At 40.9% G+C, this 15,098-nt stretch overlaps 2 protein-coding genes across 3 annotated transcripts in view; one reads left to right on the top strand and one right to left on the bottom strand.

Moving 5' to 3' along the window:
• The window catches only part of LOC131231876 (ras-related protein RABF1), a 64,095-nt gene extending 54,193 nt beyond the window's left edge, over nucleotides 1–9,902 (bottom strand). The window contains exon 1 of one of the 2 annotated variants that reach the window (XR_009164549.1): nucleotides 9,748–9,902. Coding sequence is in view for 1 of the 2 variants with exons in the window: in XM_058228214.1 (XP_058084197.1) it covers nucleotides 9,748–9,772 (25 nt within the window). In the remaining variant the exon portion in view is untranslated. The remainder of the gene's footprint in view (nucleotides 1–9,747) is intronic. The other variant, XM_058228214.1, reaches the window with a different exon arrangement.
• Nucleotides 1,488–2,899, top strand: LOC131231875 (uncharacterized). Its single transcript, XM_058228213.1, has 3 exons — nucleotides 1,488–1,950; nucleotides 2,030–2,160; nucleotides 2,244–2,899. The coding sequence occupies exons 1-3, from the start codon at nucleotides 1,533–1,535 to the stop codon at nucleotides 2,331–2,333; spliced, it is 639 nt and encodes a 212-aa protein (XP_058084196.1). The 5' UTR covers nucleotides 1,488–1,532; the 3' UTR covers nucleotides 2,334–2,899.
• Nucleotides 9,903–15,098: the final 5,196 nt, after the last annotated feature.

Here is a 15,098-nt window from a genome sequence, read left to right as displayed (position 1 = left end):
CCATTTGCACGTCACCGCCGATATAATTAGGATCACTTGATAGATGCAATTTTTGGGCCTTCTTCCAACAATAGATCTAATGGGCAGCGTACACTCAATCTAATTAGTGTTCAAATGATGACCACTAATTGGATGGCCCCTAATTATTAACTTATTGTTGGCATCAAATCTCATTATTCCATGTGGTGTGGCCCATCTGAGTGGTGGATCTATCTGATTTTGACTCTATCCAATCTCAATGGATAGATAAAATATTATTTTATAGGTAAAATATGTCAGGAGGAAGAGGAGGGAGACAACCTGATATAAGGTGGACGTACGGTCGGCCCATTCCCGATAATCGATTTGGGAGTATATGTAATTTATGTGGCCATGTATCAAGGAGTGGTGGGGTAACCCGCTTAAAGGAGCATTTAGCGGGAGGGTATCGCAATGTTGTGGATTGCCCGAAGTGCCCACAAGATGTGCGAAAACAGATGAGGACCATATTGAAAAAAAATGTGAAGACAAAAGATAAACGACATGCACGGGAGAGGGAGATTAGGGAGGAGTTGGAGCGGCCACCATATGCAGGTGAGGATGATGTAGTGGATCTCGATAATGATGATGATCCCGAATACAGACACGCAATTCAAGAGTCCATACGGGATCAGTGGGAGAGGGATCAGGATAGGAGGTGGGACACAAGTAGGCCTAGATTTGAGAGGTCTATCCATGAGCGTGGTGGGGGGAGTGGAGCAGGGGAGAGTGTGAAGGGTGGATCAGGGGAGGGTAGTCGGCGGGGAGGAATATGCGGCATAGGCAGGAGTAGTAGCATGCGGGTACCAGATCTACCTTCAGATCCGAGGATGTACAAAGAGGCAGGAGGGACACAAAAGAAAATAAATGAGATGTTTAGTGGAGGGGATGTGAGGAAAAAAGTTAAAAAATTTATAGCAGAATTTTTTATATACGATCAAATCCCCGCAAATGCCGCAGCAAGCCCGCACTTTAAAAATATGATAAGTGAAGTACAGCGTGGGGGTGAGGGTGTACAGCCTCCCACACCCGTCCAGATCATGGGGAAATACTTGGATGATGAACATGCAGAAATGAAGACATACGTTGATTCGTATCGGCAGTCATGGGAGATGTATGGCTGCACCGTCATGTGTGACAGTTGGACCGGACCGACGAAGATGTCGATTATAAATTTTATGGTCTATTCCAGGGGACGGGCGGTGTTCCTAAAGAGTATAGATGCGAGTAGTAAGATCAAGGATTCTAACTACATTTACAAACTAATGCACAACGTCATGCAAGATGTTGGGAGGAGAAATATTGTGCAGTTTGTTACGGATAATGGGAGTGCATTTGGTAAGGCGGGGAAGGATATTCAGAGCAAGTATCATATGTATTGGACCCCCTGCGCAGCCCATTGCATCGATCTCATGCTGGAGGCGATCGGGGATAGTCCTTCGGTGAAGACTGTAATTACTGATGCACGGCTCATCACAAACTTTGTATACAACCACAGCTGGTTATTAGCAGCAATGCGCGAGAGGTGTGGTGGGGATATAGTGCGCCCCAGAGCGACGCGGTTCGCCACAAATTATATTGCCTTAAGTAGCCTTCTCAAACACAAACAGGGGTTACGAGAGCTTTTCGCCTCTCATGATTACGTAAAATGGAAAAAGAGGTTGACAAAAGTAACCTATAGAATTGAGGAGCTGGTGCTGGGAAATTCATTTTGGGATAAAGTGCGTGGTGTTGTGAGTATTATAGAGCCTATTTATGTGGTGTTGAGGATGGTGGACAATGAGACAAATCCGTCAATGGGGTCGTTGTATCCGTCTATACAACTGATGAAAGAGGCTATCATGGTTAAAGCTCCCAATGCATATAAGTGGGTGCATGCAATAATAGACGATCGTTGGGAAAGGACGCTTTCTCACCCACTACATCAGGCTGGTAAGTACCTATATGGATTTTTTTTTCCATATGCAATAATAAATGAGGGTTGTATTGATGTGTATATGTTGGTTTTCAGCATATTTCCTAAATCCCAAATACCACTACAGCCAGAACCTCTTCGATGATAATTCATTAAAAAGGGTTGTGCATGAGGTGTACGATCACTTATTCCCCGACTGTCCAGGGAAAGGCACCTTTGGTAGTGAGGTAAATATGTTCCGCACTTACATTCTCCTTATCTTCATCTCAATCATTAAATACTTATTCTAGTTGCTATACACCATCAACAGATTGTTAAATTCCGCGACGCAGTTGGGATGTTTAGGTGTCACCCTGCAGTGAAGTCAAGGAACGCCATGATGCCACGTGAGTCACTGTAGTAAACTTAACTTTTATATTATTTTGGAAAATCTAGGATAATGAAAGAATCTTATGATATGCAGGCGAATGGTGGTCTATGTATGGGACTGACTGTGAGGTTTTACAACGACTGGCTGTCCGTGTGCTTGCACAGACGGTGTCCTCGTCACCCTGTGAAAGGAATTGGAGTACATTCTCCCTCATACATACAAATAAACGTAATAGAATAGGGTATGAGAGGCTTCAGAAGCTAGTGTATTGTCACTACAATATAAAGTTACAAGAGAGGTTGCTCCGCTCGGAAAGAAGAAGAAAAGCACAGGAAGACCCACTGGACCTGATGACAGTCGGACAGCAAGCATATGCTGAGGATGCGGAGGATGACCTAGTTTACCAGTGGGTTAGGTTGGATGACTTAGATACCTCGGATGGGCGACCAGAGCCACATATTGCGGCAGAAGCAGAGACACAAGGAATTGATGTTGACAAACATGTGGAGCAGCAGAGGTCTCCTGATGAGGCATTCGACCCATTAACGAGGAGTCCGGAGGGCAGCCCACGGCAGTCACTATCACGCGGGACACGTAGCGGGGAAACATTATCTAACACCGAACTGAGTCAGAGAGTGATGCAGGAAATGAGTCCGATGATGATGATGGCGGTGATAAGGGTGACGATGAATCTGATGACAGTAAGGATGATGATGATGGTGGTGGTGGTGGCGACGGGGATGGTGGGGACACAGGTGGGAGTCAGGATAAGAGGCCTCTTAGCCCTTTTACCGGGGAGGAAAATTTCGATCATTCCACGCAGGACCCTGACCATGGTTCTCGTCCGGGAGAACCACGACCTCGTCTTGTTTACAATAAAACAAACACGCGTCAAAAGCTACTGCAGAAAAAGAAGACTCATAAACTTTCAGATTTTGAGGAGTTACAAGCAAAATGCATGAGAGACACAAGCGTTCGTGGCAAGCGAGGTGGCTCTAGATTTGGATCACGGACGAGGGAGGGGAGCTCGAGTTACAGGCCACAACATGAATCTGGATCACAAACACTGGAGAGTACCTCGAGTTCTGTGCCACAGTATGGGCATGGATATGGACCTAGTGGATATGCGACGAGTGACTCCAGCAGTTACGGCACATCATTTTTCAACCCTGGTCAAGAGTTCACTTCTGCATATGGGCAAGGATATGAGCAGCAGTATGGATATGGCCAACAATATGGATACCAAGGAGCTTCATATGTGCCCTTCCCAGATCCATATCAGTTACAGACTGTGACGATTACACAGTACCCACGAATGGGCGTATTAATTCAGTTCGGAGAGGATGAGTATCAGCGTTATGTAAGGGAGTATATTAACTGGTACCACTCTACTATGACTTGGGCACAATATTGTCGAATTGTGGAGCAGCAGTACTATGCCCAGCCCCATCGAGATGGAGATGATGATTACGAGCCACCACACAACTCTATGTGGGTCTAGACCACAACTAGTCCCCATCATTGATATGTATATTTATCAAATTTTACTTCTTCAGTTCTTATTTTGCTTTTCACTGAATTGGTTGTGTTTTCATACATGACTATGATATATTTATAAATATCATCCATTCAATTTAAATATAGTTGCATTAGTTCAGTTAAACACCGCATAACTTAGGACCCTATACAAAGGAAATTTATTATGTGCATCTTTTTTTTGAGATGTTATGATTTAAAAGTGTGTATTTGAGGGCCTTTTTAACAATCCCCAAAGTTCCATTAAAAAATTCAACCATTTTCCCAATGTTTCCCCATGTTTCCCAAAAAGTGCGATAAACTATGCGATACAAACGATATATCCTGTGCGATAACCGATGCGTATCTGTATCTCAAGGGTGCGATACATTGTGCGATACCGATATTTCGAACACTGGTTGCAACAACAATTTGTTGCTTAGTCTTCCATGTAACAAGATTTCCTCCAAAAAAAAAAATACAATACCCTAGGTGTCAAGGTGCAAACTTCACATGACCTATATGAGGATCTAAGATAAACAAAGAAAAAGAAACAATTGTACCTACTATATGATCGGTAGCCCCCAATTCAATTATCCAAGGATTTGACTCAGAAGTAGTGTGAAGAGCAGTAAAGGAATTACCTTTTTGAGCCAAAGATGTAAACAGAGAGATCTTATTATAGGTGGCATCCCTTAGTAAAGCATCATACTCACTTTTTAAGAGATGAAACACAACCCTGGTTGGTTGAACCATGGATGACTTTGCCAATGGAGCCATTTCACCAATAGTTTCTAGAAAGTCTTTATAATCTGTAGTAGCCGAATTAGTAGAACGGCCTTGAGGTAGTCTACCATGAAGTACCAACAATAGTCAAAAGTATAGCCATAACAACCACAATGAGTACACAAACAGTCTGCACTACAACCATGACCAACACCACGACCACGACCTACATCCTGACCTCCTCGACCAGTAGCTCTACCTCTTCCAGTACCAGCATTATCAAAATTTGTAAACCAGGCCAGAAGAGCAGGTTTCTCAACCATGGTCGGTCCCATAGCTGCACGGCGCCTCTCATCTCCTAAGAGCAGAGCATAAACGCTATTTAAGGAAGGCTGGATAGGTGAACCAAAATTCTAAGCCACACGAGATCAAAATTAGAACTAAGACCTGCTAACAACTCGAAGATCCTCTTTTTCTCAATACTTTGTTTATATCCCTCTACATCGGTGGTACAAGCAAATTGGAAATTTATGAAAGATAATTCCTGTCACAAACCACGCATCTTAGCATAATAATCAAAAATTAAACGCTCCTCCTTTCTCGAAATCCCAATCGCCTAATTAATATTGTAAATCTAAGCCATATTATTCTGATCGGCATATAATTCATGAGCATTCAACCAAATCTCACGGACAATAAATAATAAGAAAAGGCCTTTACTTCTAGTTCCATAGAATTCAAAAGCTAGGGCATGAAATGCACATTATCTTATTTCCAATCTCCATAAGGATCTAACACACAAGTTCTGATAATACTACCATATATATAACCAACCTTCTGCTTTCCTTCAATAAACATCTCAGCTACTTTCCACCATTAAAGATAATTACTGGACTTAACTTTATGGCTCGTAATCTACAAACCAAGATTTTTAGAATGAACAATAAATCTCTCCATCTTAGAGTTGATTGAACCATCTCAGACATTAACGAAGAGGCCATATGGAATCCATGCAATATGGATCAAAACAAAGTTTAAAACAATAGTCAAATCCCAATTCACGAAAAACCAAGAAGAGAGGGGTGATCTTACGGCTGGATGAAGAGAGAGGGGTGATCTTGCGACTTGATTAGCAAATCTAAAAGATAAGTGTTTCCTTGAGCAGATTTCAATAACACGTTGAAAGGCTCAATCAACCCGTAGAGGTTCTACTAAAAATTCAAAACACTGATTGGAGAAGATTATCCAACAAAATCACCTCTCAAATCATAAAAGGATCGATCAAGTGCGGAGATTCTGCTCAACAAATACAAAACCTTGATTTGAAGAAGACTGTCGAGCAAAATCTTCTCTCAAAACTCCAAAAAAAAAAAAAAAACTGTTGTAAGTCTCAATCCGGTGGGATCGAACAGTCTGTTGTTTCTGTTAATGGACTTATGATTTTTTCACCCTTTTCTTCATCCTTTGCCCTTGGTTTTCTTGGATCTTTGGCACTTGAAATCTTCATTAATCACCTCCAAATCTCAAATTCTTCATTATCTTCTTTTAAGCTCTAAATTCATCCTTTTAAGCACATATTCATCTTTAAGTCCAAAATCACTTCGCATGATGAAAACATATAGAATTATATCGAATTAACACTTAAATACAAGGAAAGCCAATGCAATTGAGAGGATAAATATGCAACATTTCAGTCTCTACGGAGTCTTTATGGAAGCTATTACAAATGCAACGTTGTGCTTCCCACACCCTCTAAAGGTAATCAATACCCTAATTTTTTACTTTCTACATGTAAGAATGATCAATAGGATGACTTGTTTTCTTGTAATTTGTTTCAAGAAAGTATTATATCGTCAACTCTAGCTACACAAACATTTTAAGGTTTCTGTCACTGTATAAAGGAAAACATAATCATCTGAACAATTATATGAGACGAACCCGACCAGCAAGAGAATGTTTCAATTATGCTTACTCATCATTTCGTAATGTGATCAAAAGATGCTACAGGGTATTAAAAGCACACTTCCCCTCCTAAAAATGATACATTCTTATTCACTCCAAAAGTAGAGAACTATTGTAGTAGCTTCATGTGTGGTGCATAATTTTAAATGGCACCACACTCAATAAGACCTAATATTTGAGATGTACCGGATGGAGGATATGGTGGTTCTAGATGATGAGATGGAGTGGATCCATCTACTTCAAAAGTGAATGTAAGTCAACGACGACAGCAAGAGATGTAAATAGTTCGAGATGAGATTTGTAAACAAATGGCAGGATGTTATGGATTGATTTTTCAAATCCATCCATACTTATGTGTTTTATTAAACTTTCAAATATAATTATGGATGCTTTGGATTTTTTATTTAAATTGAATTTTATATTTGATTTTGTATTAAATGTTGCTTGTGGTGTTGGATTCCATTTTTAAGTAATATCAAGAATACCGACAGATCCCCACTGTGCTTGTGGTGATTACCACATAAGGCTATATCCATAAGAATTTTAAGTAAAGCAAAGTTAAAGAATTACTTAATGTTGGAAAACAAACATCGTTTTCTACCTTTTGCCTTATAAGTATATTGCTTACCAAATATACTTATCTACTAAATAAGTAGAAACCAAGATAAACAACTTGGGGCATAAGTAGTTTATGTCAAGCAACTTACAATCCAAGTGAGCCCACATCATAGTCTCTTATCCTCCCTAAGATGACCAATCACCACAAAATTAAGGGATCCCATGAGGCTAGGAAAGTCTACCTCCTCATCCTTGTTTAAGTCTCATATGAAGACACGAAACCACACAACTTGGTTGCCTAATCTCTCAAGGCATTCGATGACACGGCCTCCTCCGTACAAAATACAAAATGAAGTATCTCCTCACCATCTATTTTCCCGTAATCTAATTGACAAGCCGTTACCAACATCTAAAGCAACCCCCTGAAAGATAATATTTTTTAGGAACATGACTGTTATAGCACAAAGGCTCCATACAATATACCAAACGGAGTATCTCCACGCCATCTGTTTTACCAAAATCTAGTTGATAAGCCATTACCAACATCAAAATCTAATTGGCAAGCCATTACCAACATCGAAATCTAATTGGCAAGCCATTACCAACATCAAAAGCAACCCTTGAAAGATTATATTTTCCACCAATAGGAATGGAGACAACGAATCCCCCTATCTAATCCCTCTTTATACACTAAAGTATCCCTTAGGAGACCTATTAAACAACATTGAGTATTTTTCAAAATAGCACATTCCCAAATCCATCCTCTCCAACGTACCAAGGAGCCTTTCCTCCAAAGCATATAATCTAAAGGTTCTAATCCACATTATCATAAGCCTTTTAACAAATAAATTTACAAACGATAACCATCTTTTGTTCACTCTAAGTTTGACACCTACATTCATAAGCAATTAGTTGAGGACGCCATCTAGAATATGCCCATCAGCCCTACCATTAATAAGGTGCTCTGGAATGAAGAGAATATATTACAGCACCCTCTTCAGTCTTAACACTAACACCTACAAAATAATTTTATATAGGCCCCCAATTAAACTGATTGGTCTAAAGCTAGATACTTCTTGGCATATTCTTTCCTTAGAATGAGGGCGATAAAAGCTGCATTCATACCCTTCATCAGCCAACAGCCTACTGCTTTTGTAATATTCGTTTTACAAAGTCATCATAGCACACCTCATTCTGAAAAGATCAAAACAACACAATGGGAAAGCCATCCCTACCCAAGGTGTTATCAAATCACAAGGGCTCCAAAGCTGCCCAAACCTTTTCCTCTGTAGGCTCCAGGATATCAACTTCTTCCACACTGATTTGGCTAAAAGCTATATCCAATTTCGGATGACACCACTCCTCCTTTATGAAAAAAAAAAAACTGCGTAGTTATTATACAAAAAATTAGCATATTTTGCAAGGCTGCTCACCAAGGTTTTAAATAACAGGATTTGGGGGCATATATAAGTCAGGTTACTGCCTGTGGTACGTTGCAAAATGAGTGCATTTCATAGACTTACATGCAAGCATGTCTATCTCTTCCTCCCATGTGCATTGAGAAGCAAATCCTAAAGCCAGCTCCCTAGCTAACTAAGGTGTTAGCAGGGAATCCCTAATCACATATAAAGGGGAATTGGGTTGAAGATTCAGAGTGCAGCAGATTTGTTGGGGTATATTTTTGGTCTTTTTCTACCTGCTTTCCTTGGTTTTCTCTCTTCGACTTCATCATCATCATCTAACCCTTATCTGAACTATTGGGGTCAGCTACACGAATCTTGTTCCATTACTCCACTCTATCACTGACCATATCCTCAGTTAAACCATTGGTCCTCAAGTCCTTCCCTACTACCTTAACCCACGTCCAATTGGGCCTTCCCCTTGCCCTTTTAGAGCCTTTGGCTTCTTTTAATAGAACTTTGCGATATTCATTAAAAATAAAAAATAAAAAGACACAAATTGAATTGTGACTATTAGCTTACCATGCCATAGAGACCTTCCTACAACTCCAATACAGGAAAAACTGAATCACCAATAAAGATAGATATGGTTTGTGGAGTTATCAATGTAAAGCGAATTAATGAAAGAACTATGAAAACACTAATGATGCAAAATATCGCACACATGAGCGAAAATTGAATCAGTTATATGGCTAGGACTGTCCACTAGCAATGATTATTGGGCCACAACATTAGCTCAATTGTCATATTGACCTTGATTCCAAAGCTTTTTTCTTGTAACGAGATACGATTGTCAAAGCTCAAATGGAATCCCTTTCTTCTTTCTTACATGAGCTAAATTATTGCAACGGTTAATGGTTATAAGAATCAAACTATGAGTAACGACAACAGAATGTGAAATCAGAGAACAGAAACCTAAGCCCGACTTACCAAAACCCTAACGAGCAATTACCATACAGAATACAATCGAATTCAATTTCATCCACCTCAAAAGCCAAATCCAAATGGTCAAACCCTAGGAACCTAGAAATTCAAGAAGAGAATGAGAAGAATCTTCTGAGAATTCCAGGGCGAATTGGAACTTGGGAAAAATAAAAAATAAACCATCCAAAACAAAACAAAACGAAAACAAAAAAAAAAAAAAAACCAAGACAAAACAAAACAAAAACAAAAACACAAAAAAAAAAAAAAACGATGTGAGAGAGGAAGAGAGACTATGATACCGGGAAGTGAGGAGGAGCAGCCCATGGTCAGAAGGTGAGATTTCTACGGCTTTCGATCGGATGTGGAACCGGAAGCAAGCAGAAGAGGAAGGACCTCGAGATTTTGTATTCTGGCGATGACCTGTCTTTTAACGAGAACTGTAATCTAGGTGGGACGATGGTCCGATTTGTAAGCGACTTATGGAACGGGCCACGTGTCACCTTTGCAATTTACAGGTAGCCGACTAGACGGTGCGGGCCTTCTACTACCTTAATGTATGTATTCTAAATCCACCCCGTCCATCCATCTTGGCAGATCATTTAAAGGCATGATCCGAAAACTGAAGTTGATCCAAATCTTAGATGAACCATACCGTAGGAAACAGTGGTCATTGAATGCACCACCGTTTAAAACTTCTTAGGGATAAAATATTTACCTAATGTTGATTTGTCAACCAACTGGTTGAAATAAACGTCAATCCAAAACATACACGATAAGTTTTTAATTTTCAGTCACCGCAATTTCTTATGATATAGTCTAGATGGGATTTTGATCTATTACATTTTTTAGCTTATGCATTAAAATGATCTAGAAAAAATAGATGGACTGCGTGGATATAAAATGTGTACGTCAATTTGGGCCCATGGTAAGGGCCACGCTGTCCTAGGTGAGGTCATGGCTACAACTAATCTGCAATACGTGTACAGTAATTAACCATCTGCTTCATTTCTAATGCCAACATATTCAGAGTATATCAGATTATCAAGTTCCAAGCGGACACCCTGTTTTAGTACCACAATGATCCGAGTATTGTACCCTAATAACTGTGTGGGCACTGCGATTCTAATGTTGCGCAACTACCCCAATGTAGAAGTTGCTATCATTGGCATAATCCAAAGTGAGTCACGCAACACATTCATGGTGCGGCCCACTTGTGCAAATCATAAGGATTCTTATCAATCAATTTATCACCTGCCAACCCCATCACCCTTTTCTCTTCCCCATGCAAGTGAGCCTCAAAAGTCAAAAATCCATCATTCCTCCCATCTTTTTCCTTCCCTTTCAACCCCTCTCCCTTTCTAATCTCCTTTATCCCAAAATCTCTACCACATAAACCCCCCCTTCGTATGAGTGTTCCCCCTGTTTCTAGGAAAGGTTTAAGAGAAGAGAGAGAGAGAGAGAGAGAGAGAAACTAAAGGGAAAAAGAGGAGATTAAGAGAGATTTAAGAAAAGAAAAGAGAGACTGAGAGGTAATAAAGAGAGTATAAGAGAATTAGAGGAGTTTAGGGAGAGGAGGCTAGCTTAGAGAGCCTCGGTCACCATTTAGACCGTCCGATCATCAATACAGCTTAATTTGACTATCCATACTTCAGCATGAGTGCAAGGGTGGACTTTTTCTCCATTTTCTTTGTTTTATTTCATTTTTATGGGCCCACAAGGGTGGGACCCACCTTGAAGTGATTTGATTTGATTTGTATGATGGACCCCATAGTGGCAAGGACTCACTACATGGCCGATTTTCCTCTTTTTCTTTTCTTCCTCAAGTGGGCCATCTTGTGAGACAATGTGCCCCGCACGTTGTCATAGCATGGACCACCTTGTGTGGCCCACCATGATATTTATTTACCATCCAACCTATTGATAAGATCACACATATATGGATGTAGGAAAACCCAATTATTAGTTTGATCTAAAGTTATTTGGGCCCATCATGAGATTCCTAGACAGATAGATGGGGTGGATCGTCCACATGTGGACCCCACTTGATATATATATGGGGAAAGGGTTCTATGCTATCAAGCTCATGGGAACTTCCCATGAGATCGAGTTGTGTGGGCCCCACCATGATGTATGTCGAACATCAACACTATGCATTTGATGGGTCCCATTTAAATTATGGGATATCCTAAAAATCAACCGTATACGGAACTCAGGTGGGCCATACCATCTAAATGAAATTGTGGTAATGAGCCGCATTGCGTTTAAATACGGAATGTGGCGGAGCTATAGAATGTAGACTAAGTCCTAGAGGGGGGTGATTAAGATCAATTTAAAAATTATGACAATTTAAAATTTTAATTATCTAACTTAAACTAATTTGCAATTAAACTAAGCAAGACAATATAATTCTAAAGACTTCCAAGTCAATAGAGGGTCCAATCACATAGGCTACACTAGATATTCAAGATAAGCAACTAGCTTATATAAGACAGTGTATATGAGTGTGTGGGATATGATTCTTGTCAATCCTAAACATTCATCTAATCATGCATCACAATTAAACATTCAAGACACATAAGCATAATTAAATAAATGCACAAATAGCAATCCTAAACATGATCATATATAGTGGTTCGGTTATGTGCCTACTCCACTCCCGGCATCCACACTCAACCCCAGAGTGCACCGAATTTCACTATCGAAGGTTTTAAATCAGGTTTACCTCAAACCTTTACAGCCCTACACAAGAACTCTACAATTTATGCCCTACATAAGAGCAAAAGGTTCTAATCCCGAACCTTACAGTTTAGGCCACACAGGCCAAGGTCTTAATCCCGAACCTAAGATTTATGCTCTACACAAGAGCAAGGGTCCTACTCCCGAACTTAACAATTTAGGCCACATAGGCTAAGATCCTAATCTCAAACCTTCGTTTAGGCCCACCGGCCAAGGTCCTAATCTCGAACCTTGATTTAGGCCCACCGACCAAGGTCTTAATCCCGAACCTTCATTTAGGCTAACCGCCCATGGTCCTAATCCCGAACCTTTGTTTAGACCCACCGCCCAAGGTCCTAATCTCGAACCTTCGTTTGTTTAGACATTTAAAAGCAGAGTCTCGCTTAGTTGAGGCAGGAGTTCAAACGGTTGAGGTAGAGGCTTGTTCTGTTTAAGTAGTGGCCAGGCTGGCGGAAGTCGAGGTCATGATTCCTGGGAGGGAGGCGGTCATAGTGGAAGCCCTCAAAGCATCTAAAGGCCATGTAGCTGAGCTGGAGGAGACGTTCAACACTAGCTTTTAGTGTTGCCGAGAAGATGTTCAACGTCGATATCCCGAGCTTGACTTGGACTGTCTCGACGAGGATGCTACCAAAGCTTCCGAGGCTACCGAGAAACTTCCGTAAACGTAGGCTTCATTTATTATTGTAATTTTGTATTTACCTCAGTAGCTTTATAATACTTTTCTTTATTAATGAAAGGAATTTTTTGCTCAGCTCTATGTTTCGATGCGTTGTTATATATTTTCATTTGCTTATGGTTGTGCATTAACACTTAGTCAATTAGTTGGTAAAATGTGTATATTAAGTAGATTAATAGTCGGGTATAAAAATGTTTTCTTTTCATCCACAAAGGAGTGTGTTTTGTAAGTAATACTCAATCATCGATCAGTAGTTACCACCCAAAGGTGGATAGTCGACACACCGAAGGTTTCCTCGGGTTTGTTTCATTGATAGTAGATCTTTAGGTACTTGACATTCCATGGATGGGGTAAGGGTTGCCCTTGCATGTCTTCCAGTTGGTACGTCCCTGGGCGAATCATACCAATGACCTTGTAAGGTCCTTTCCAGCTTGGCTCTAAGGCTCCTGAGTCGGGCTCCTTGGTGCTCTGAAGGATTTCTTGGAGTATCAAGTCTCCTGCTCGGAATCTTTGTACTTTAACCCTCGTGTTGTAATGCTGACTAGCCTTGTGTTGGTAGGCGGTGACCCTTAATTGTGCCTTTTCCTTTAGCTCTTCGAGCAAATCCAAACTTAACGTCGGCTGCACATTATTTTCCTCTATATTGAATAGCTCAATTCGTCCTGTGGGCATTCCAATCTCTACTGGGACCACAACTTTTGTGTCAAAGGATAGAGATAAGGGAGTTTCCCTAGTTGTCGAACAAGTAGTGGTTCGGTATGCCCATAGGATGTGCGTCAGCTCATCCACCCAGGCTCCCTTCAATTTATCAAGCTTGGTCGTTAGGTGGTATTTATGATCTTATTGACAACCTCTACTTGTTCGTTGGCCTGGGGGTGTCAAGGTGAGGCGAAAGCATTATGAATATTGAGCCTCTCGCAATGTCACGCCCCAAACCGGAAAATCGGGCTCACAAAATTCTCGATTGCCGAATCCAGTGTCGACAGCCTCCGTAGTACCTCATTCTCGGCTCCCAGCGTCCATACGCCAGGTTCCGATCTTGGGATCCTACGAGGAGGATTTTCCAATGTACATTTGTCTCATAAGAAGCATAACCATAGGTATACCCAAACCATAAAGGCAACATTATCATCACATATCCACTAATATAATCATTTGAATATAATGCTGAAAGGGAAATACATATGTTAAAATCAAAACTCCAGAAGTCAACTACATGCTCCAAGCTCCACGTTGTTGCAACCTAACATCACCTGCACGCATCTATCGTGCATAAGCTTATAGAAAGCTTAAAGGGTGGTGTAAGTGTGTGCGCAAAATAAGTGCCAAGTACACAAAACACAACGCCATAAATCATACAATATTGGAATAAGCAGAAATACTGACAAGATCATGAATCATACGATATTAGAGTAAGTAGAAATATACTGGTAAGTCCATGAGTCATATAATATCAGAGTACGCAATGCAAATCATAATGAGCCAAATATCATATACTGCGGATGCAATGCAATATGCAGATCCTGCCAAGTCTGTCTAAGCCATATAAGTATAGAAACGTAGCAATCCAAAATGTCATATGCTGTGGATGAAATGCAATATACGATGCGAATGAAATGACCAAGCTGGAATGAAGTCGGGATGATAGCATGTAGTATCGCATGCTATGAGGTCCATCACAAGGAAATTCTATCCAAACCAGTCCTATACCTAAATTTGCATAGCCAAACACAATGTGGTAAACTCCTGATCTCAGGTTAGTCGCGTGCCCCAACCGAAATCCTGGCCATTGCGAAGGTACACGTAACAAATGGTTGCGCACCACCAGCCCAAGTGGATAGTGAATGAATGAATGAATGAGTATGCAACTCCTGCTCAGTAGCCTGCCAGCACAGTAGCCTGTCAACCATTGGTAGCTCGCTCAGGCCTCACCCCCACCCACATCAGCGTCCGCCCATGTGCGCCCGCTCAAATGTGCAACAGTGACGGGGTGTCATACTATCATGTTAGTCCTCATATCAAGTCCACATATCAGTACGGTTCCTCTCTGGGGAATCACTGGGGTCTATTACACTCTACATTGACTGCCGCCTCTCTAGCCGCACAGCCCAACGAGTGGAAGAGACCACATTATCTACCTGACTAGTAGTCTGCCAATACCTACCCGGCTCGTCGATAGCAGACCCATTTGTGAGCTGGTTAAACTCAGCCTAGCTTACAGCCCCCTCACTCGGGCGG

Source organism: Magnolia sinica, chromosome 17, assembly GCF_029962835.1.
Source record: "Magnolia sinica isolate HGM2019 chromosome 17, MsV1, whole genome shotgun sequence".
In the NCBI taxonomy this organism is placed as follows: Eukaryota; Viridiplantae; Streptophyta; class Magnoliopsida; order Magnoliales; family Magnoliaceae; genus Magnolia; species Magnolia sinica.
This window is presented reverse-complemented; position numbering and strand designations above follow the sequence as displayed.

Excerpts from the sequence above, each read along its gene's own strand:
- LOC131231875 (XM_058228213.1), top strand. The coding sequence starts at position 1,533 with ATGCGCGAGAGGTGTGGTGGGGATATAGTGCGCCCCAGAGCGACGCGG. Across the intron at positions 1,951-2,029 it reads TCACCCACTACATCAGGCTG|CATATTTCCTAAATCCCAAA; the intron begins GTAAGTACCTAT and ends GTTGGTTTTCAG. Across the intron at positions 2,161-2,243 it reads AAGGCACCTTTGGTAGTGAG|ATTGTTAAATTCCGCGACGC; the intron begins GTAAATATGTTC and ends CACCATCAACAG.